The 22,380-nt window shown below is 48.4% G+C and overlaps 1 protein-coding gene across 1 annotated transcript in view; it reads left to right on the forward strand.

The window, feature by feature from the left end:
* The window catches only part of DNAH12 (dynein axonemal heavy chain 12), a 1,291,066-nt gene that overhangs the window by 1,175,686 nt on the left and 93,000 nt on the right, over positions 1–22,380 (forward strand). The window contains exon 68 of the mRNA XM_086939114.1: positions 12,059–12,292. Within this exon, the coding sequence (XP_086795240.1) occupies positions 12,059–12,292 (234 nt within the window). The remainder of the gene's footprint in view (positions 1–12,058; positions 12,293–22,380) is intronic.

Below are 22,380 nucleotides of genomic sequence, written 5' to 3' on the forward strand. Positions count from 1 at the left end.
GATGGGGAGGCCAAACTCGTCTATAGATCGGCGGTGAAGGCCTATCACCGTGACATTCTTGGTGCCAAGCGGGAATATCTTGCCAGAAGGATTGAGGCGTCGGCGAACTCCTGTAAGGAGATCTTCACGATTGTGAAGGAGTTTACGTCCCCTACCTCTTATTCACCCCCGCCTCTACCATCTGATGCGTGGGCGCGTGATCTTGCCACTTTCTTCACCGACAAGATTAAGGCAATTCAGGCCTCCTTCTTGGAGAGCGTGGTGGAGGGTTGCTGTGACTCCGGGGCAGGACTTGGAACATCGTCCATGCCTACGGCTATCCAGGAGGACTTTCCTCCTGTCTCCAGTGACATGTCCCGGACTCTGCTGGCCAATCTCAAATCTGGCTCCCCACTTGACCCCTGCCCCGCCAAATTTTTGGCTGGGATGGCGGCAGTGGTGAATCCTCTGGTCAACCCAATCCTCAATGCCTCCTTGAGGGAGGGGAGTGTCCCACGCACCTGGAAAAGGGCGATGGTGATCCCCCTCCTGAAAAAGCCTGGTCTTGATGCCGAGGTCTTGGCCAATTACAGGCCAATTTCACTTCTCCCGGCTTTGGCTAAGATCACTGAGAAATATGTTCATGGCGTCTTGTCGAGCTTTCTAGAGTCCAACAATCTGCTCCATCCATCCCAATCCGGTTTCCGGCCGAATTTTAGCACGGAAACAGCGTTGGTGGAGGTCTCTGAGATCATCAGGGAGACCTTGGATGTGGGTGGCAAGGCCATGTTAGTCATGTTGGACTTGTCGGCGGCCTTCGACACCGTCCCCCATGAGGCGCTTCTCGCCAGGCTTTATGACATCGGCCTAAGGGGGACGGTGTTCATATGGTTTACATCCTTTCTGGAGGGCCGCCGCCAGACGGTCTGGGTTTCCCAGAGCTCTGCCGAGATGCCGCCATTGGGAGTTGGGGTTCCACAGGGTTCTGTGTTGAGCCCGACATTGTTCAACATCTTTATGTCCCCCTTGGCGGCTGCGGTTGAGCCTTACGGAGCCCAGATCGTGTCCTACGCCGATGACACGCAACTCCTCTTCACATGTGGAAAAGATCAGACATTTGATGGGGAGAGAATTCGGGACTGCCTGGACAGGGTCTTCGGCTGGTTCCAGCGGAAAAGCCTGAAGGCCAACTCCAGTAAGTCGGAGGTTTTATTCTTCGGCTGTGCCATCGATCCCGAGTGGCGGCAGTGGTGGCCAGCCGCCATGTGCCCTCCGGCACAATCCTCCTTGGTTGCCAAGAACCTTGGTGTGAAGCTTGATAACAAGCTCTCTTTGAGAGCGCATGTCCTTGGCCTGTCCGGCACCTGTTTCGGCATCCTGAAAATGCTCCGCAAATTTCTTCCTCTATTGTCTGCGGAGCACAGACGGATTACGGTGCAGGCGCTCATCGGATCTAGGCTAGACTATGCCAATGCTCTTTTCCTAGGCCTTCCGGACTACCTGGTCCAGCGTCTGCAGGTGGTACAGAACTCTGCAGCCCGTGCGATCTTTGGTTTGCATAGACGAGCACGGGCTTCTGGGCTACTGCAGACGCTTCATTGGCTGCCGATCCGGAAGCAGATTATTTTTAAATCCCTGACGCTGGCGCACAAAGCTTTGCTTGGCTCAGGCGCAGGATATCTGCAGAAAAGACTGGCTTTCTATCGCCCTGCTCGCTCACTGCGCTCGGAATCCCTTTTTACTGCTGTGGTCCCACGCATGAGGAAGGCCCGCATTGGGGGACGCTCTTTCAGCCTCAAGGCCTCCCAGCTGTGGAACTCGCTTCCACTGGCACTCCGCAGCACTCCCAACTTGCTTCAATTCAGGAAGAATTTGAAGACTTGGCTTTTTAATCATTCTGTTTAGGTGGGCTTCTTTCTTTTGCTTTTGGGTTCGGCTTTTTTTCTGTTATGTTATTATACACTGTAGCTGCCTGTGGAAAGCGCCGGGACACTCTTTTAGAGTAGCCGAGCGCTATAAAAATGCACTTTAACATAACATAACATACCAAAGAGTATGTTGTCTGGGAGTTGGTCATTGCAAACTCTACAGCTCCATAATGGCTGTTCTGAAACCTTGGAAGTTTGGTACAAACCTCGCAGCACATTAAACCCACACTAGTGCCAGTGTTAGTTTTGATTCAAAATGCACTCAGAGGGCATCGTAGAGAAACAACCAGTCCTGGTGTGGTTCCTGAATGGCTACCTGCCATTTGCCACTTCAGACTGGTTTTTGGACCCCTAGGTAGAGGGTGTTAGAAGGGGTGGTCTCTGGGTGGTAGAGGTAGTTACTTCTGACCACACAGGGACCCCCCTCTTCCAGGAACGTTGCCGAGCACTTGGAGTCTGACCCACAGATGGGAGGGTTAGGCATTGATAGTTGCACACAGTGAGATCTCCCTATACTACAAAAGGACAACACACCAGTTGATTATATGAATAAAAGGGTCCTTTATGTAACAGAGGTCATCAGGCTTGCAAAGTCCACGGGTACACTATATAATCAGGATGGGGGGTAGGGGCATCCTCAGACATGGGGGGACCAGGAGACAGTTCGATCGGGGTATAATCGTGGTGGCTTTCCCAGTACTCACAGTCCACCAAGAGTGGGTTAGGGTCTTGAGTCCACGGGTCTGAGCTATCCAACGCCCGGTTCGGTCCTGCAAGACAGTGAAGAGCAGCGGTGATGTGGTGATCTGGCAGCCGGCTCTCAATCCTCGAGCCACATGGGGATTTCTAAATGACTGATGCGGGGCGTATCAAGCGTACGGCTCTCAATCCTCGAGCCACGTGATATGAGGATCCCCAAGTGCAGGGCGTACCCGGCGTCTGTCTTGTGGGTCACGAGCCTGAGTTGCAATTCTGCTGGGCTGAGGAAAGTCCGAGGCGTAGCTTCGTGGAAGTCGGTGAAGACCTGATGTGCACCGGCGAAGCCCTGTCACGGGTACGAGGCGTACTCGCGTTCCTGGACTGAAGGTTGCGATGCGCACCAGCGGGTGCGGGCCAGGAGTACGGAGCGTACTCCACGTTCCTGGACTGAAGGTTACGATGCGCACCAGCGGGTGCGGGCCCGGAGTACGGAGCGTACTCTACGTTCCTGGACTGAAGATTACGATGCGCACCAGCGGGTGCGGGCCAGGAGTACGGAGCGTACTCTACGTTCCTGGTGGTACAAGGCAAAGCGCACCGTCTGGTGCGTGCACGTCCAGGAGGAGATGTCAGGCTTGAGCCGCAACGAAGTCAGCAGGGCTCTGGAGGTCCAGAGACGGGGCGTACTGGCAGTACGGTCGACGGAGCCGCGACAAAATCAGCTGGGCTCTGGAGGTCCGGATACGGTGCGTACTGGCAGTATGGGTGGACGGAGCCGCGACCAAGTCAGCAGGGCTCTCGAGATCCAAAAGTCAACTGCCCCAGTGGGGAAGGGGCCTGCAGTTATAGGGCCTCACCCCTTTGAAGTTCTTTGATCGGGCTAGGGGATTCCTTGGTGTTCTCGCCCTGATTGTCCGGGCTTCCTGCCAGATGGCACCTGGCTCCTCTCAAGTTGGTGGCAGGGTTATCAGACGCCCAGCGAGGAGCGGGGCCGGCTTCGGGGGAGACAGGACGTTTGGCCGAAACTCCTCCACACCCCTCACTTAGCGCCTGCATGCTAACACCAGGCTGGGAGTCAACTTGGCAGGATGTTTCAGGCCCCCACGTTTCACATGGCCCGGAGTACGGTGTTGGGGATAGGGAGTTGGGGATCTCACAGGACAGTGCTTTCCCAACACTGTGGGGCGCTATAGGTCTTCCCTACGTGTAGGTCTCATGAACCCTGGGGATGGAACGCTACTCTGGAGTTTCTGTTACCTCCCCGGGTTCGGGTGAATCCGTGATGTCCGGGGTTAACTTATTAGTATGAGGCCTCGCACAGTGTTTTGGGTGGAGCATGAAGGAGTTTAGCCAGAAGAATGGGACATACACTGGGCCTAGGGGAAAGAATGTAAGGAGACCCACGCCAAGGATGCCAGGTCTAACAGAGGGCCTCCGCTCTCTGGGTCCAGAAACAAAGCCCATCTGGCCAGAGGTGTCGTGCCTCCTCCCCCAGGAGGGTCTGGGTCCACAAAGGGGAAGCTTTAAAGGCCTGCCACCTTTGTTAGCTCACCCTCCCAACTGGCTTCCACCGGTTCTGACCCCCACTTTGGGCAGGAGAATTGGTGGGAAAATGATGTTAGGAAAGGACGTGTGCCCACCATGTCCAATCCCACCCCTCAGGTGGGGGAGGCGAGGTGAAGCACACATCTAAGTCCCTCCCATCTTGAAGATGAGGGACACAAGAAATCAGAGAGAGGCTCATGCCCGCCTCCCACTCCTCGCCCCAAGAACGGGACCTATTGGTCCCAACCTGCACACCCCTGTAACACCCCTAAATTTAGTATTTAGGGGTGACTCTGACAATTATCTCCTCAATTTGAAGAGGAAGAAAGAAGGACTGGAGAGCTGTGCTGAACGAGGAAGAAGAGGACAACAACTGCTTTGGCCCTAGCACTACCGGAGTTGCAGAACCACCACCTGTGCCTTTGAAAGTCTGTGAGATGTCAGGAGCAGCAGACCGATCCAATTTGTTAGATTACTTCAGGTGTCCTTCAAACAATCAATCAATTAATCAATCAATCAATCAATCAATCAATCAATCAATCAGGAGTTTGTATAGCGTGGCTACTCACCCATTAGGGTCTCAAGGTGCTCTGGGGGGCCTGCTAATCTATCTGGGCATGGAGGTTCAGTTAAAGAGCCAGGTTTTTAGATCCTTCTTGAAATGGGTCAGCGATGGGGATTGCCTGAGATGGAGGGGTAGAGTGTTCCAGGTTTTGGCAGTGAGGTAGGAAAAGGATCTTCCTCCGGTTCTTGTCTTGTGAACCCATGGGATAGTGGCCAGGGCAAGTTGGGTGGAGCAAAGTTGCCTGGTGGGTATGTGGAATGAAAGGCGGTGATTCAGATATGCTGGCCCTGCGTCGCGGAGAGGGAGAGGACCACTCTCTTCCTCCTGTCCCTCATCAGTTACCATAAACAATCTCATGTCCGTACTTTGAATAAAAGGCTTAAGGCGGTACACATGAAGAACTCTCTGAGGACGTCTTGGAGTGCTTAGGTCAACCAAGTAGGTGACCTCACCTTTTTTCTCAAGGATAGTGTGGGGGCCACTCCACTTGTCGTGGAGAGCTGGTGGGGCCACAGGCTCCAACACCCTTACTTTCTGTCCTGGCTGGTAAGCAGTCAGTACAGCTTTTTGGTCATGCCAAGCTTTCTGAAGCTCCTCGCTGGCCTCAAGGTTTTTGCTGCCCTTCTCCATGTACTAAGCCATATGTAAATGCAGGCCAAGGACATAGTCCACTATGTCATGCTTAGGCGATTTGAGAGGATGCTCTAAGCCCTCAGAAACTATGGACGGTAAACTGGATGTCTAAATAGATGTTTAAATGGGCTGTAGCCCACCCCCTTCTGAGGAAACTCTCTGTAGGCAAAGAGAAGGCAAGTTCAAGTTTAACATTTGTATAGCGCACTACTCACCCAGAGGGTCTCAAGGCGCTTGAGGGAGGGGGTACTTTACTTATCAAATATCCAAGTTTTTAGTTGTTTTCTGAAGGAGAGGTGGTTCTGTGTAAGGCGGAGGTGGGTGGGGAGAAAATTCCAGGTTATGGCCGCTAAGCAGGAGAAGGATCTTCCCCCCATGGTGGATGTGTGGAATTGCGGCGAGGGCTTGATTGGACGATCGTAGTTGGCGGGTGGGGGTGTAAAAGGGCAGGCGCTTGTTGAGGCATTCGGATCCTAGGTCGTAGAGGGCTTTGTGTGCGTGGGTGAGGAGACGGAACGTTATTCTCTTGTTGACGGGAAGCCAGTGGAGGTCTTTCAGGTGACCGGAAATGTGGGCTTGGCGGGGGATGTCTAGTATGAGTCTGGCTGATGCGTTTTGGATGCGTTGGAGTTTTTTCTGTAGTTTGGCTGTGGTTCCGGCGTAAAGGGTGTTTCCGTAGTCCAGTCGGCTTGTGACCAGTGCGTGGGTGACCGTCTTTCTTGTTTCGGTGGGGATCCAACGGAAGATTTATTTGAGCATACGTAGTATGTTGAAGCATGATGATGAGACGGCGTTGACTTGTCTGGTCATCGAGAGGGAGGAGTCCAGGATGAAGCCCAGGTTACGTGCGTGGTCAGTTGGTATGGGTGCGTTTCCCAGGGCCGGTGGCCACCATGAGTCATCCCAGGCGTCGGGGGATGATCCTAAGATGAGGACTTCCGTTTTGTCTGAGTTCAGTTTTAAACGGCTGTTCTTCATCCACTCGGCTACTTCTTTCATCCCTTCTTGTAGGTTGGTTTTGGCGGTGTTTGGGTCTTTGGTGAGGGAGAGGATAAGCTGGGTGTCGTCTGCGTAGGAGATGATGTTGAGGTTGTGTTAGCGCGCGATGGATGCGAGGGGACTCATGTTTACGTTGAAGAGTGTGGGACTGAGTGATGATCCTTGTGGTACTCCGCAGATGACTTCGGAGGCCTCTGATCTAAACGGGGGGAGGCGGACTCTCTGGGTTCTTCCGGCGAGGAACGAGATGATCCAGTCCAATGCTTTTCCTTGTATTCCGATGTTGCTGAGGCGTTGTATAAGGGTGCTATGACAGACTGTGTCGAATGCTGCGGAGAGGTCAAGTAGGATGAGGGCAGCTGTTTCTCCGTTGTCCAGTAGTGTTCGATTGTCGTCTGTTGCTGCGATGAGGGCGGTTTCGGTGCTGTGTTTGGCTCGGAAGCCGGACTGTGAAGGGTCGAGGGATTTGTTGGATTCGAGGAAGGCGGCGAGCTGACTGTTGACGGCTTTCTCAATGACTTTGGCAGGGAATGGGAGGAGCGAGATGGGCATGGAAATAAGACATCCTATTTTCACCTTAGCTTTGCTGGGAGTCCCATGATCATACCCTTTAGGGACGTGTTGAACCTTTCAACAAGCCCACTGCACTATGGATGGTAAGGCGTGGTAAACTTGTAGTTTACACCTCACTCTTTCCACATTGCAGTTATATAACTATTAATGAAGTTTGTATCTCTGTCTGATAAGACCTCCTTAGGAAACCCCACTCTGGAAAAGACTCCCATACGGGCCGTAGCCAAAAGAGGCGCTGCAGTGGTCCGAAGTGGAATAGCTTCTGGATACCCATTGGCATGTCCACCAATCCTAGGATGTAACTGTGTCTAACGGCTATTGGAGGGTTTAAGGGACCAACAATGTCTATCCCTTCCCTCTCAAAGGGAACCCAAACCACTGGAAGGGGAATTAAGTGGGCCTTTGTAGTACTACCTGACTTACCACTGGCTTGGCAAGTGACACAGGAGCGACAAAACTCCTTGGTATCCTTAGACATGTGGGGACAGTGAAGGTGAGGGACAAGCCTGTCCCAGGTCTTGCTTTGCCCAAGATGTCTTGCAAGGGGAATGTCATGTGCTAGGGATAGAAGATAACCCCTGAATTTCGGAGGTGTAACCAACCTACTGGTGGCACCAGGTTTGGGATCTCTACACTCGGAAAACAGGAGCTGATCTTCCCAATATATCCTATGGGACCACTGACATTCCCTGCGTCCTCAGCAGCAGCTTGCTGTCTGAGCTGTTCAAGAGAAGGGCAGGATTTCTGCTCCAGACTCAAGTCTGCACTGGAAGGGACCCCAGCCCCCAAGAACTCTGCTTTGTCAGGCCCAAGTTCCTCTAGGACAGTCCATTCATAGGGGCTAAGGTAATCTCCCTCAGGAGACTGTTCCTCAATGGGAGTCTGGGAGGAGAATAATTCCTTACCCTTCCTGCTCCGTCTCTTAGGAGCTAGTTGGTCTATTCTTCCAGCATCCAGAGCTCCCTCGATGCCTAACTGTTTGGCCTGAGCCCTAGTAACAGCAAATTAACTGGCAGAGATTGCCATGCATGTGTCCCGAACTCCACTTCAGACCAGGCTGCAGTTTCTAAGTAATTTTCCAGCAGACAGTCCACAGGTAGGTCTGAGGAAACCACAACTCTTTTAGGGCCAGTTACCCCTCCACTGCTGAGATTCACAACTGCCAATGATTGATCAGTCCTGACATTGCCTGCATTGGTCACTTGGTAAATTTGACCAAGTATGATCTGCTCAGGATACACACATTTCTCTGTCACCATAGTGACCCTGGTACCTGTGTGTCTGTATGTCACAACTTCCTGACCATAAATCAGAGGCTGCTGCCCATGTTAGTGGGACTTACAAGTAAAGTGGCAAGTTCCATGCAAATGTCACAGACAAAGACAGCCTGAGTGGGTGTTTTGACTATGCCAGATCCCACTTCAGAATCCAAGGTCAATCCCTAATCCTTGTACTGGTGCTAGGGGTGCTAGCTGCCTTAGGAATAGTAGTAGTAGTTATTTTGGTGTTGGCTTTAGATCAATTAGCATCCCTTGCTCTATGGCCTTTCTCCTTACACAGGAAATACTAAGGTTTCTTGCCAGAGGAAGAGGAGGTTTGAGACCCACCCCCCGGCGAAGATTTTTGGGGACCTTGTGAAGAATCCTTTTTGTATTTACTTTTCTCCCCGCCCTTCTCTTGGGCCTTAGAAGAATCTTGCTTTTTCTGGTCACCACCACCATTGTTATTCTGCTGACCCTTGTGCATACCCATTTATTTGCCTTCTTTCCCAATTCTTGGGGAGAGGTCAGATCAGAGTCCACCAGGACTGTTCATTTGGACAATTATTAAGGATCAGCTCCCTCATCTATAAATTGTACAATCCTTCATAGTCATATACATTACTTCCATTAAGCCAGCCTTCCAGAGCCTTAATAGCACTGTCTACAAATTCAACGCAGTCTTGGGTGTGTGCCTTCTGTGTCCCCCTAAACCTAACCCTGTATTGCTCACTGGTTAATCCAACCCCATCTATGAGGGCACTCTTCAAGGCTGTGTAGTTGTCAGCATCTTCCTGCTTGACAGTGAGGAGTTTGTCTTTGCCTTTGTTAGCAAAGGAGAGCCACAGCATAGCCGCCCACTGCCATTGAGGGACCTTCTGTTCTTTACAGGCCCTCTCCAAGGCAACAATCCATTTATGGATGTCATCCCCTCTCCTCATAAGGAGGTACTATCCTGCTCAGGTTCCTAGTATGAAACAATTGCTCCCTGATCCTAGACTAGCTAAGTGCTGCCACCATGGGACCCTAGTCCCAAATTCTCCCTAACCTTTTGTACTTCCAGGGCCTCCTTTTCAAGGGCCAACTGCTCCTTCTTGAACCTGAGCTTATCTTTCTCAAGTTTAAGCAGGTGGTATTCCATTTCTAAGGATTCCTCCCTCTTGCTAGAGATGGACATATCTACGAAAGTATTAGAGGCATTGGAATTGACTGAGGAAGACCTAAACCACCCCTGGACTCGTTTCACCCTCCCAGGAGAAGTAAAGGGGGACCTACCTCTAGGAGCCTCCTCTGGATCACCTGATCTATTCCCTGTGAGATCAGAGTCTACCAGTGTGGGGTCTTCAGACTCATACTGGTCATGCTCAGAATGGTGGTCACGGGGTGAGCCACCCCTGACCCCTCTTCTTGAGCCTCCCCCAACCCAGAGTTAACCTGCTCTTCAGGCCTTTCAGAATTCTGAAGGTAGAACTGCAAGAGCATCTGGAAGAGTTGCTCTGTGTTAGGGTTGCTACCTGTCTTTAACTTCCTGGATGCAGCCAGGGTCCTAAGTTCCTGGAACTTAAGACCACTGTATCTAGAAGGTTGGAACACACTGGCTGTCCCAACTAAAGATATGGTAAACTACGTGTAGCGTGGTGGTGCACCTACCTACCCTAGTGAAAACGAAACTTCTAAAGATTGGAGAAAGGGTTGTGCTTAACTCTTAACTAACAATTTGAAAAGTTCACTAGAGCTTACTAATCACAAAAATATTTTACCTAACCAAGGGTTCGGTGTCCGGCAGGAGCACCAACAATCCTTGGCAGCTGCAACAAGCATGGAAAGCGAAGAAAGAGCAACAGTGGGACTAGCAAGTTCCAAGGGAATCACCACATGCAGGGGAGTCTGAGCAATCCCCGAGCAAGCAGGGGAACCCACTGTAGCAGAAGAAGACCCTCAAGAGTAGCTATAAGCCAAAGGCACAGGAGTCGCAAGACGACCTTGAGCAGCTCAACAAGAAAGATGGCCCACGGTACAGGGGATGCCGTGAGGACATTGTACTTGGCAGGTAGAGATGCTGGAGGCTGGTGCTTCTTGTAACCCAAATATCTCTGGAGTGCAGAGCCAATAAGCCTTGGCAACGGCATGTTGATGCAATGCATAGGGATTTGTTCCCAGCGATTCAAATGAGGGATACTGGCCTCAAAGTTGCAGAGAGGACAGTTCAGGCCTTGAGGGAGTTGCAGAACCACCACTTGTGATGCTGAGCCTTTCTAAATCTGTGGGACATCAGGAACATCAGACTAGTCTGCTTCATTGTGGTGCCTGCAGATTCAGGAAAGTGATTCCTTCACTGCACTACTTCAGGTGACCTTGATGCCCAAAGGTCTGGTGAAGATCCTGGAAGAAGCACAGACACAGACAAAGAAAACTTGCAGAACAGCGAGACCAGGAGCACCAGGAGCCTTCTTTGATGAAGTTTTGGTTCCAGGCAAAGTTCAGCAAAGTCCAAGTGTCCAGATGGCCGAAGAGTGACGTGGTTTCAGTCTTGAGATTTGTCCCACAAGAATCTGAGGACCGAACCACAGGTAAGCCCTTTAATACCCTAGGAAGGGGGTGAGGATGACTCCGGTCCCTGCCAGAGGAGCAGCTGGACAAGAGGGGGATACTCACATGTCCTTCGTCCAGTTTCGCACCAGAACGGGTGCCACGATCTCCAAGAACTGGTTCCAACTGGAATATGCAAGGAGGGCACCAAATGTGCCCTTCAAAGCAGTCTAAGGACGCTGGCAAGTGTCCCACCCCAACCAAGTGTGCTAAGTCCTGTCTGGGAGGAGGTCACACCTCCCTGCTGTAGGAAAGCTATTGTTCTACCCTCCCTTGCTCGAACTTTGCTCAGCAGGAGGGCAGAATCGTGTTTGTGGTCTGCCACAGCACTACCATGCTGTCAGACCCTGAAAGGCAGTAACCAAGAGTACAGGGGGTACCCCTAGGGAGCTCCCAGTACATGAGATCATACGTCCACCACTGAAATCGGTGTTGGGGTGTGATTCCAACATGTTTGATACCAAACATGACCAGGTTCGGTCCAGCCACTGTATAGGTAGACATTTTTAATGACTGATGTCCACTACATGTATTAAAATGGCTGACTGAACTAACAAAGCCTGGATAATAGACTCTGGGATTTGTAGGGGTGTCCTGCTAATGAGGGACCCCCTCACCCTGCCTTCAGGACTGAAAGGTCTGCCAGAGGGTTGACTTATAGATTTTAAGTGTAGTAACCTCAGATGATAGATTTTAAGTGTAGTGACCTCAGATATTAGAAAACGTATATATTGTCGTGAGGGGTGCTAGCACCAACTCACACAGGCTACAATGGCAGGCATGTAGTCCCAGTCTGAGTGGTCTCTCATTGGTGGCAGAATACACGCTGCAGACCATGGGAGACCCCTGGTATACCTATGCCCTGGGTACCTTAGTGCCATATACTAAGGACTCACAAGGGTACACCAACAGCCAATTGTGGAGGTACAACAGTACTTACCATGGTCAATTTAGGGAGGAAGCACAGTGACTGGAGTACTGATTAGCAGGATTCCAGTCAGACTAGGTAAAACAACATACAGACACAGCAAAAAGTGGAGGTAACCATGAAAGCAGATCCTAGGTTCCTACACACATGTTAGATAGTGAGGAAAGTCTTGCAATTGTATGTTTAACCAACTAGGGTTAATATGCACATTCTCTATAACTCTTTCTACGGTGCTAAGATTTCCTAAGGTGAACACCGAAGCCTATGATCTATGAAAACCAAATTACATAGTGCATACAATCATGCAGTTGCTTAAAAAAGAGTTGAAATGTCTGATGTTAATTTTGTTTTTCCATTACAGCTGTTCATCAATGAATATGACCATGTGCCATTTGAAGCTATAACATACCTGACTGGTGAATGCAACTACGGTGGTCGAGTGACAGATGACTGGGACAGGCGTCTGCTACTGACAACTCTAGGAGATTTTTATAATACAGAAATAATTTACAACCCTCGCTATACGTTTTCTCCAAGTGGAAGCTATTTTGCACCACCAAAATTAATTTATGAAGATTACATTGAATTTATTAAGGTATTTATTGTTCTTTTAGCAGTCAGTTGAAATTGAATCCACAAAGATTCAGTTAAGCTTTTAAAATGTTTCTGTATGTTTGTATTATGTCCGAAGAGCAAGAATCAATGGTGCTGAACCAATTTTCATAAAGAGGATGCTGGCCTATGTAGTCAGCTTACCAGATCTGAAGAGGGGGTGGGCACTGCCAGGGAACCCTGAATTGTACTGGGGCCCTGCAAGAACCCAGCTCAGGTACCTCTTATTTGATTTTGATGTAGTTTATTACTTTCCACTATGTAGCCTCTTGAACACAGCAGTGTGGAACAAGAGTGATATGGCAAGCTAAAAGCATCACGAGGATAATATCTGTATGATGCACTGGACAGAAAAGCTATAGAGGGAACAACGCTCAATGTATTGTTGGCCAGGTAACTTTGCAGCACTCTGTTTGTATAGCACCTGCTTAGTGACTGGGCAAGTTCTATGCTCTCTGCCTAATGTGTCAGGCTGACCCAACACAATGAGGGTGGTCAGAATGATTTTTCAACGGTTCTTCATCAGTATTAACGAGGCAGGGCTAGTCTTGCAACCAGCTGCAAGTACAGAAATCGAAGCTGACAAGAGAAAGGAAACCTATGTTTCTGCGTTCATGTTGGCATGGTGTGATAGTATTGCAACCTGTGACCCACAAAGGTGTAATAGTAGTTACAATGCATGTAAGTGGCGCCTTACAAAAGATCATCACAGAATGCATCCTGGAGTCCAAGAAATGCTCTTTAACTGTGCCTGCAGCTGTTTTTCGCGTTCTGGAAGCTGAACATCTTTGTAAGAAACTGGGATATTGGTTGAGGTGGGTGGAAGGCCCAATCAGGCAACAACCAGAAATCCTTGTCAGAGTGAACCACAATAGTCACTAAATTAACCTGTGGTTAACCCTTTGGTAACTTGGAACAAAGCAGTCAGGCTTAACGTAGAGCAATGTGTAAAGTATTTTTGCAGTATACAAAGAGTAATAAAGTGAATACAAAACATAAGAAAAATCCCAAACCAATTTAAGAGATAGCGTAAATTCCAATAAATAAAATGATACCAGAACTACAAAAATAAAATCAGTACAACTAGAGAAAAGTAATTTCAAGAATAGCACCTAAAAGCACAAGGTGTCACTCACATTCATCATTTTTCACTGACAGGACATGTAAAACATAAGCATATGTATCCTTAGTTTCAAATACGATGCACCCTGCCTTGTGAGCCTTTAAGGCCTACCGTAGGGGTGACTTAAATGTATTAAAAAGGAAGGGGTTAGGCCTGACAAAAGGTTTATTTTACCAGGTCGAAATGGCAGTGTAAAACTTCACACACTGGCTGCAATTGTAGGTCAGGTACAGGTTTGTAAGGCTACTTACGTGGGTGGCACAATGAGTCCTGCAGGCCAACTATTATCATTTCATTTACAGGCCCTGGGTACATTAGTACCATTTATTATGGACTTACAAGTATAGGATATTTATACCATATTTGAAGGAGAGAGTCAAAAATCTTAACACTGGTTAGCAGTGGGAAAATACACAGAATGCCAAAGCCAACAAAAACAAATTCAACAAACAGGATGAGTGAAGGTAAAACAATTGGGGGAATACCACACCGATGATGTCAGGTCTAACAATCTTGGATACCTTTTACTGTGCAAAATGCTACTGAGTGATAATGGAAGTGTATCATTTTTCCGTGCTTTATGTCTGCCATATTGATTGAAGATCTTTGATACATTCCCTTGTGAATCATAAGGACAAGAAGAATGCCTCTTCTCCACTCCATCTTCCTTGTGATCTCCAAGGAATCTCAATATGACATTGTGAGTCACAAACACATTGCAAATCAGCAATACTATTGCACTTTGATTTTTTTACCCTAGCGGGATCATCTTGAAACATATCTAATACATTGAGGACTAAGTGCTTACTCACTGTTGGGAAGAATTGGCATTTGTGGCAATAAGGGTATGGAATGGACCACACCCGAAGGGAATGGTATCCAAATGAAACAAGCTTACACTCAGGTCTCACATAGGACTCAAGTAGTTGAAAAATCCATCCTTGGTTTCTCTCAGCCTTGTTTTAATTTATTTCTATCATTTGTGTTTGTAGGTGACCCATGGGACACACAAAATAAAAGGTCAATATAAGCAGAGGGTGGGTGCAACAAACCGTAGATTGGGCAACAAATTGCTGAGCAAGGAATATCCCATGTTGGAAAACAAGAATGTCTCAGAGAGAAGGAACAGGATCAGGCAACAAATGCAGCATGCAGGAAAAATATTCCTGTAGGTGTATCCAACAGAAAGGATTAGAGGTATGCACAGAGTTTAAACGTTTAGAAACCGGGATTTGGGTATCAAGCTGGGGAAAATCAGAAAGACTTTTGGCATGACTCAGGATGTGTTTAGCTCAAGGTAAATTAGGAATGAATGCAGTAAAGACAGAAAAAAGGCAGCTGTGAAAATGCTTTAGAAGATAACTGGTTAGAACTCTAATCAAGAAGTAGGAAGGGATTTGTAACATTCACTGAACACAGAGAGAAAGGGGGCCATGGCAGCACTCATAATTTGGCTCCTACTGGAATCCAGGTTAGAAAATGTAGAGAGCCTTAATGTTCCCCAGTACTGTCACTTAGAAGGTGGACACATTTCTTTGTTAGGTGCAGGACCTGATTAGTTTTCACTAACCATTGTGGGCCATATTGTTATAGGCTTTCGGGTATCACTTTTTGATACTATCCCTGGTGGAATATTGTTTCAGACTTTCAGGCCTCCTGTGAGCCATCAGTTTCATTGCTGCACTCTAGAAAGCAGCAATTGAAGACTGTTGGATAGAATGGGGCACATTTATGTGACTCTGAACAGTTGATTCTGTGACTTCTTTTTATTTTTTTAATTCCCACTATATATCATTTTTAGGAGTTAACTAAAAGGCTTCCTCTCTTGTATCAATAATCATCACTTGTGTCACCAACTATTAACATTGCCAACTGTAAGACTATGGAAGTTAAAAACTAGAGTAATTGTTAGACCCAAGCGATTGTAAGGCCCTAAAGTGTACATATGTGTAATTGAAATAGTTTAGAAATGTAATGTATTGCGACTTATATAGCGCACATATCACCCAAAGTGAAAGCCAGGCATCCCACAGCGGGTGGGCCGCCGTAGTGGAGATTAAGCAAGCTATTGCCCAGAGTTGCAGCGTGGGACCCCATGATTAGAGTAGGCACCGAGGCTAGAATTATCGAGTCAGTAGACATTTTTGGGCTCAGGACCCTGCCGCGTCGGGAATTGAACCCTGGTCCCGGGCCAGACATCTGCATCAGGGTCTGCCGCTCTAATCAGTGAGCCACACTCCTCCACAACACAAGTTACAATCCTTCCTAGTTGAGAAAGATAAAGCACTCTATAGGTCTTTGGGCCCACAAAAGTAAAGTGTGAAGGGTTTTAGGTGAAATTGTACTGTTCTAACAGAATTATTATAATTTGCCAGGTGTGAAGCCTTTAGGAGAACTTAGGGTAGCCTAGAGTGAGCCTATGCTCCAACGTATGACTATGGCTCACACCTTGTCAGTGACTGAGAACTCAGGTACTCGATTAAAGTCAATAGGGTCGTGAGGCTGCCTTGTGATTCTGTTTTCAAAAGAAAATCATGACTCTGTTTGGAGCTTTGGTCATAGTAAGATAAGTCACATTTAATTACTTTGAAAGAGTGGGTATTAGAATGGAACTACTTCTAGCAGGCAGAAACCACATTGAAACATTTTGCACATGAAAGATTTGTGCAAAGGCAACATGAATGAAATACATTACAAAGAGAAACACTATTTAATATCCCTCCATATCTTCTCTGCATCTTTCACAGTTTTCCTTTTACTTCCCTCTTATATCTCTCTATCTTGCCTGTACCCGTTCTAGAATCCTTATCAATTCCTTTTTCTTATAGAGACTTCTAGCTGCATTTTCCTTACCTTTGAATTTCCAAGGTGTCAAGCTGGATCCGGAAACTTTTGCGTGAGCAGTACCCCTGTGTGCCGTCAAGTGGCTAAAATCGGCTCCTCGTGACGTTGTCACTGTCATTCGCGTTAGTTACGACATCCCTGTCACCTATATAAGCACCACCCAGGCTGGTGGACTTCAGTTCTTTTCTTTCCTTGCCAGTTAAGCGCTGATCCAGAGAAGAGCTACCCCTCTGTCTCTTTTTGACAGTTTTTTTTAGACTTTTTGTTGAACAAATTTTTGTGTGTTTCGAGGTATGTCTTCTAGAAGCACAGGGTTTAAACCGTGTGGCGCCTGTCACAGCGCCATGTCGGTAACCAGCCCTCACCTCGTCTGCCTCTGGTGTCTCAAGCAAGACCACGACACAAAGTTGTGCTTGGACTGTCGGGCCATTTCTCTGAAGGCCTTGCGGGAGTGAGCTTTGAAGCTCCTTGCAGCCCGACAATCAACACCTGCCAGTGAGACTCTGTGGAGATTCTGGTCCCATGCAAGGAAGAGAGCCCCAAGTTCTTTTCCTCCCACTCGAGGTCTTCTGGATACTCAGGGAAGAGACACAAGAAAAAGAAGAAGTCCAAGCGGACTCCATCCTAGCTTTGGCTGTCGTTCGTTGATGAACGAGGTAAGGAGCACCGACGCTCTAGGCACGATTCTGCAGAACCGGAGCCAGGGTCGACTTCACACCTCCCCCGTTTCCATGAGACGGAGCGACCCCCCACTCAGATAAAATAATTTTACGAGACCATGTGCCATGTATTTGAGCAGGCCAACCCCTATTTGTGAGCCTTCGGGCCCGTGGGGTCAACAGGGGCCCCATCGCATTTGATGGCGCCAGTTGGACCTCATGGATCCGATTTGTGATCTGGTTTGATGCTGGTAGTGAAAATCTGGCCCCCCAAAGCTTCGGACTCAAAGTCAGTGACTTCAGCGCCGCCGGTGCCAGCCCCATCCTTATTCCTTATGACTCAGAGCTGAACCGGTGTTGCTCGACATCAACTCTGGTGCTGGCACAACCCAGAGGTTCTGTGTCGTAGCCTGGACATTCTGGGGAAGTCTCAGGCATGGGAGAGGATTGGGAGGGGTATATGGGCCTTTTAGAACATCAAATAGATGTTCCAGTGGAACAGATGGACTGGTATGAGGAACTTGGGGAAGTCAGTGAACAGGACACATTCTTAGATACCGGCATGCACCGACTCTGGCCAAGGAGGAGGGGGCTTCTTATGCATGATGGTAAGGAGGTCAGCAGTGGTCCTTGATCTGGAGCCGCACCCCATGCATATCAGGACTAATCTCTTGAACAAAGTGCTTCAGCCTGGGGCTTCCACATCCGAACCCCTATTACCCTTTAATGAAGCAGTGACAGATGTCCTTCTAGGCACGTGCTCCAAGCTTAGCACAGGGGCTCTTGTGCACGCTGCCATCGCCCTACTCCGGCCTACCACAGGTTACTCAGCCAACACCCCACCCCAGAAAGCGTGCTGAGGGGAGAATTAATCTCCATCTCCACCACTGGAGGTCCATAACATCGGACAAATGGGTCTTGCAGATCATTCAGGAGGGCTATTCTCTGCCTGTCATTTCTTTTCCCCCTACAATTCCGCCAATTGAAGAACAGCTGGCAGGGAATTGTCTAACTTTACTCCAAGAGGAAGTTACAGTACTCTTGGCCAAGGGGGCTATAAAGAGGGTTCCAATTTCAGAAGTAAACAGTGGTTGCTATTATTGCTACTTTCTGATTCTGAAAAAGAACAAAGGGTTGCCGCCCCTTTTAGATCTTCGGACCATCAATCTCTTCCTCAAAAAAGAGAAGTTCAAGAAGCTCACGTTGGCTCAGGTCTTGTCTGCCTTAGACCAAGGAGACTGGCTGGTAGCGTTGGACTTGCAGGATGCGTATTTTCACATCCCCATCTTGCCGGGCCACAGACATTACCTGTAGTTCTGGGTAGGCCACAAGCACTATCAGTTTACCATTCTGCCTTTTGGCCTTACCAGCCCCCCTAGGGTGTTCACCAAGGTGATGGCAGTGGTTGCAGCTCATCTGTCCAGGTTAGGGGTTTCATTCTTGCCCAACCTCGACAAATAGCTGTTGAAGGTGTCCTCGCCCCAGGCTGTTTTCTCTTACCTCCAGACTACAACTGGCCTCCTGCATTAGCTGGGGTTCTCTATAAATGTGCCGAAGCCACACCTGACTCATTCTTTGACACTCCCTTTCATTGGAGCTGTTCTGGACATAGTGCAGTTTCGGGTCTATCCTCTCAAGGAGCGAGTCCAGGATATTCAGGTTATGATACCGATGTTTCAGCCTCTATCCTGGATTTAGTGAGACTGCTGGAACTCATGGCTTCCTGCATCCTGTTGGTAAACCACACCAGATGGTGAATGCAGGTACGTACCTGCTCCAATGGGGGGGTCACAATAGCATGCATACAGGAGCAACACCTATCCCTCAGCTGAAATTGACAAAGTCCATAAGAAATGGAGGGGAACCTTGTATCACACAGATTACAGTTCCCATGCCAGAGGAGGGGGGATTTAGGTGACACGAGAACCTCTTACGTGGTCACCCACACAGACACTGACGTGGTCACCCACACAGACACTGAAGGACAATACATGCTCTTAGAAGGCTGCCTTAAAAGTCGCCCCTGATGATAGTCAGACTGTATGTCCCAACACTGATGACCAGTCTTATTACAGTGCGGTGGCTCGACTCGCCTCAGCCGAATTCAGACAAAGCAATGCTCTGGATGAAGAATTCAACTGTGTGCTAAACAGCACACTGGATTGGCTCCCACTCAATCCGGTCTATAAACAAGGTATGAGAATGCCATGGGCGATCTAGATTTGATAGATGCATGGCAGGAGCAACACCCTTGCTCTCAAGAATTCTTACATTTTGTGCAAGAGACTAGCATACATACCAGATTGTATATGGTCCTACGGGATCGCGCAAGCGCCCACCTCATTGCGGATTTCCAATACAGAGGCAGAATACTTTCCGACCATTCCCCACTCAAATTCACATACCGATGTACTAGGTTCTGGGCGGCAATACCCACTGGGCAGCTGCCGGCCCAGGTGCTGCAGGACATGTTATCCGGCAGGAAGCGCAGGAAACCATTACTACATAGTTCGCACGAAACACGAATACCACAGGCATGCATGGGATTGAATGGGATGCAATGAAAGTGGTGATATGAGGCATGGCTATGGCATGGGTGGGGACTTAACTGACCATATTGCTGTGGTAAGAAGTATGTCGAGCAGCAACAGACGCAGCAGCATAGTGACGGTGGTGCAGTTGACCCATGAGCTTGGGACACTAATTTCCGAAAAACAGAAACTGGAAGACTTACAACACACAGACTTTTGCCCATTGCTACACAGAGAGGGGAAGAAAGCAGGCAGCATATTAGCATGGCTGCTTAAGAGGGATAGAGCACCAGCATCTATAATGGCAGTCAGAGATGACACAGAATCTATGGGACACGTGCAAGAACTGATTAATTATTCTTTTCTGGCCTAATACAAGTGCCTATACACGCCTCCACCTAGGGAGACAGGCAACCGCCACTATCCTGTCTTGCGTGCGGGCCATCTATCCACTCCTTCGCAGGAACAGAGACTCATCATGGAGGTGCCCATAACTGTACAAGAAATTAAGGACTTAAACAGAGCGAAGATGCCTGGCCCAGACTGGCTACTGGTGGAGTTGTACCAGGTGTTTGCCGACCCACTGGCAGAGGAGTTACTCAGAGTGTGCCAAGAGGCGCTGGAGATTGGGGAACTGCCCAAATCTATGAGGAAGGCCACCATTATCCTTCTCCCCAAACTGGGAAAAGACCCATATGATTGTAAATCATATCAGCTGCTGCCTATGCTTAACAATGACAACAAAATACTGGGCAAGATACTCAACACCTGTTTAAATATGATAATGACGGCCACTAAGGTCATCGGACATGGGAAATTTTACCATGCCAAGATGGAAGTTGACAAAAATGGGAGGTCGCTCCTTTTCCACCTTGGGGCCCAAATACTGGAACTCACTCCCACTGGCTCTAAAATCAGAGACCAACCTGTTCCACTTCCGCAAGGCCTTAAAGACATTACTTTTTTCACAACGTGTCATATAGTCTGTTTGACTCATTTCAGGTGAAGCTGCCTCCTTTCTTCTCTAGTCTATCCCTTGCGCCGGGAAACCCATTGTGGGTGGCTGTGCGCGATACAAGCTTAAATAAATAACTAAATAAATAAATAAATGAGTGCATTAAAGTACAATGACAAAATCGTTTTATACTGGATAGGTGGACTTCTTTAAATGTTCAGCGCCTGACTAGAGTGCTTGCAGCAATTACAACTGTGAATCAGGAACTGGCAGTGGCGTCACTTGACACAGAAAAAGTATTTGATACGATCACATAGCGCTGTTGGTTTGAAACACTCTGCATAATGATCTTTGGAACGAGGTTCATTAACATGGTTTTCCTGTTCTACACCAGGCCAGTGGTGAGGGTACACACCAATGACATGTTCTCAGAGGAATGGGAGCTGGGCAGGGGAACCCAACAAGGCTGTCCTCTGTCACCCCTGCTTTTTTGCGCTCGCGATAGAGCCCTTGGCATGCAAGTTGTGTGATGTTCTTGGCAATTGGGTGAGCAGCACATGAAATAGCAGATACTTAGGGGCAACTTTTCCAGAATAGTGGTGCAGGTCAGTTCAGCAAGTTACCTTGCTGTGCGGCCATGCGTCACAGGGAAACGGCTGGCATGCACCCTATGTTCCATTATAGTGCCTTCCTGTACTTCCCCCTGTGCTGGCGCCATTTCAGCAGCCTAACTCTAATGCAGGCACCCCTCCACCATGGTGCAAGGGTGCCTGTGTTGTAGGAAGGGTTGTTTTTGTGTAGGAAGGGGCATCATCCTACACAAAAACAATCCGTAGAGGCATCTTCCCCTTTCTATGTATGCTATAGAATGCAGCTCAAATAGAAAGGAGAATACAAAGAGAAATAAGGATATTTCTCCTCATTATGCCTCACCTGGGGAGGCGTATCTTTTTGACGCATTCCAAGATATCCCATATTTGGTCATTCTGGAATGCGTCCGAAACCATGGGATTTGCATGGGAACATCCACTGCAAAGCCAATAGAATGCCTCCTTTGCGCAGAGTAAAGCAACACAGCGGTGTGCGCTGCGCTGCCTTACTACAGATTTATAAAGGCATTCAAAACAAAGCAATGTGGCTTTGCCTGGCTGCATAAATCTGACTTAGTGGCTTGCTTCAAGCACGTACAACTTTGCAAGGTGAAAACTTGACGTAAGCTTCTTATAATTATATCTCTTGGTTTCCCTATATGCAGATCATTTATTGGTGTACTTATATAACCCTAGGCAATCCTTGCACATACTTCTTGGGGAACTGGCGAATTCGGGTGGTAATCAGGACTCAAAATCAACAAGCGAAAATCTGCACTCTATCACCAGGAGGCCCTGAGTGGCCCGACAGGAGAGCAGTTCCCTGACCTGGGCGTACCTTGCGAGCTCACATTTTTTAATTATCTAGGAATGCAATTAACAGATGAACATGACAAGTGGACGGCATTAAATACCGCCAAACTGTTAGTGGACATATAGAGCAAGCTAGGTCATTGGAAATCCCTCCCTCTGTCCATGGCGGGGAGAGTAGCCATAGCAAGGAGAATAGCCATAGCGAAGATGCCAGTGCTCCCTAGGGGCACTATATCCCTATTTCAATGTAGCATGTTTCCAATCCCTGCGATATGCTCGCTAAACTTAAAATAGCACTAACTACCCTCCTCTGGGTAAAAAGCAGAGCAGGGTTAAAATGGAAAGGCTTCAATGCACACATGAAAAGGGCGGTCTTTGGGCACCTGGCCTCACAGCATACTATTAGGCCTCGCAGCATACTATTAGACCTCGCATTTGCAATTCATGGCAGGTTGGTGTGGGAAAGTGCAGACGCTCTAGTAGATAGGACTTTACTGTGCGGTACTAACAAACAATCAGAACTCACACAGACTATGTATAGAAAGAGAAGCATTGG

Source organism: Lissotriton vulgaris, chromosome 9 (genome assembly GCF_964263255.1).
Source record: "Lissotriton vulgaris chromosome 9, aLisVul1.2, whole genome shotgun sequence".
Classification (NCBI taxonomy): Eukaryota; Metazoa; Chordata; class Amphibia; order Caudata; family Salamandridae; genus Lissotriton; species Lissotriton vulgaris.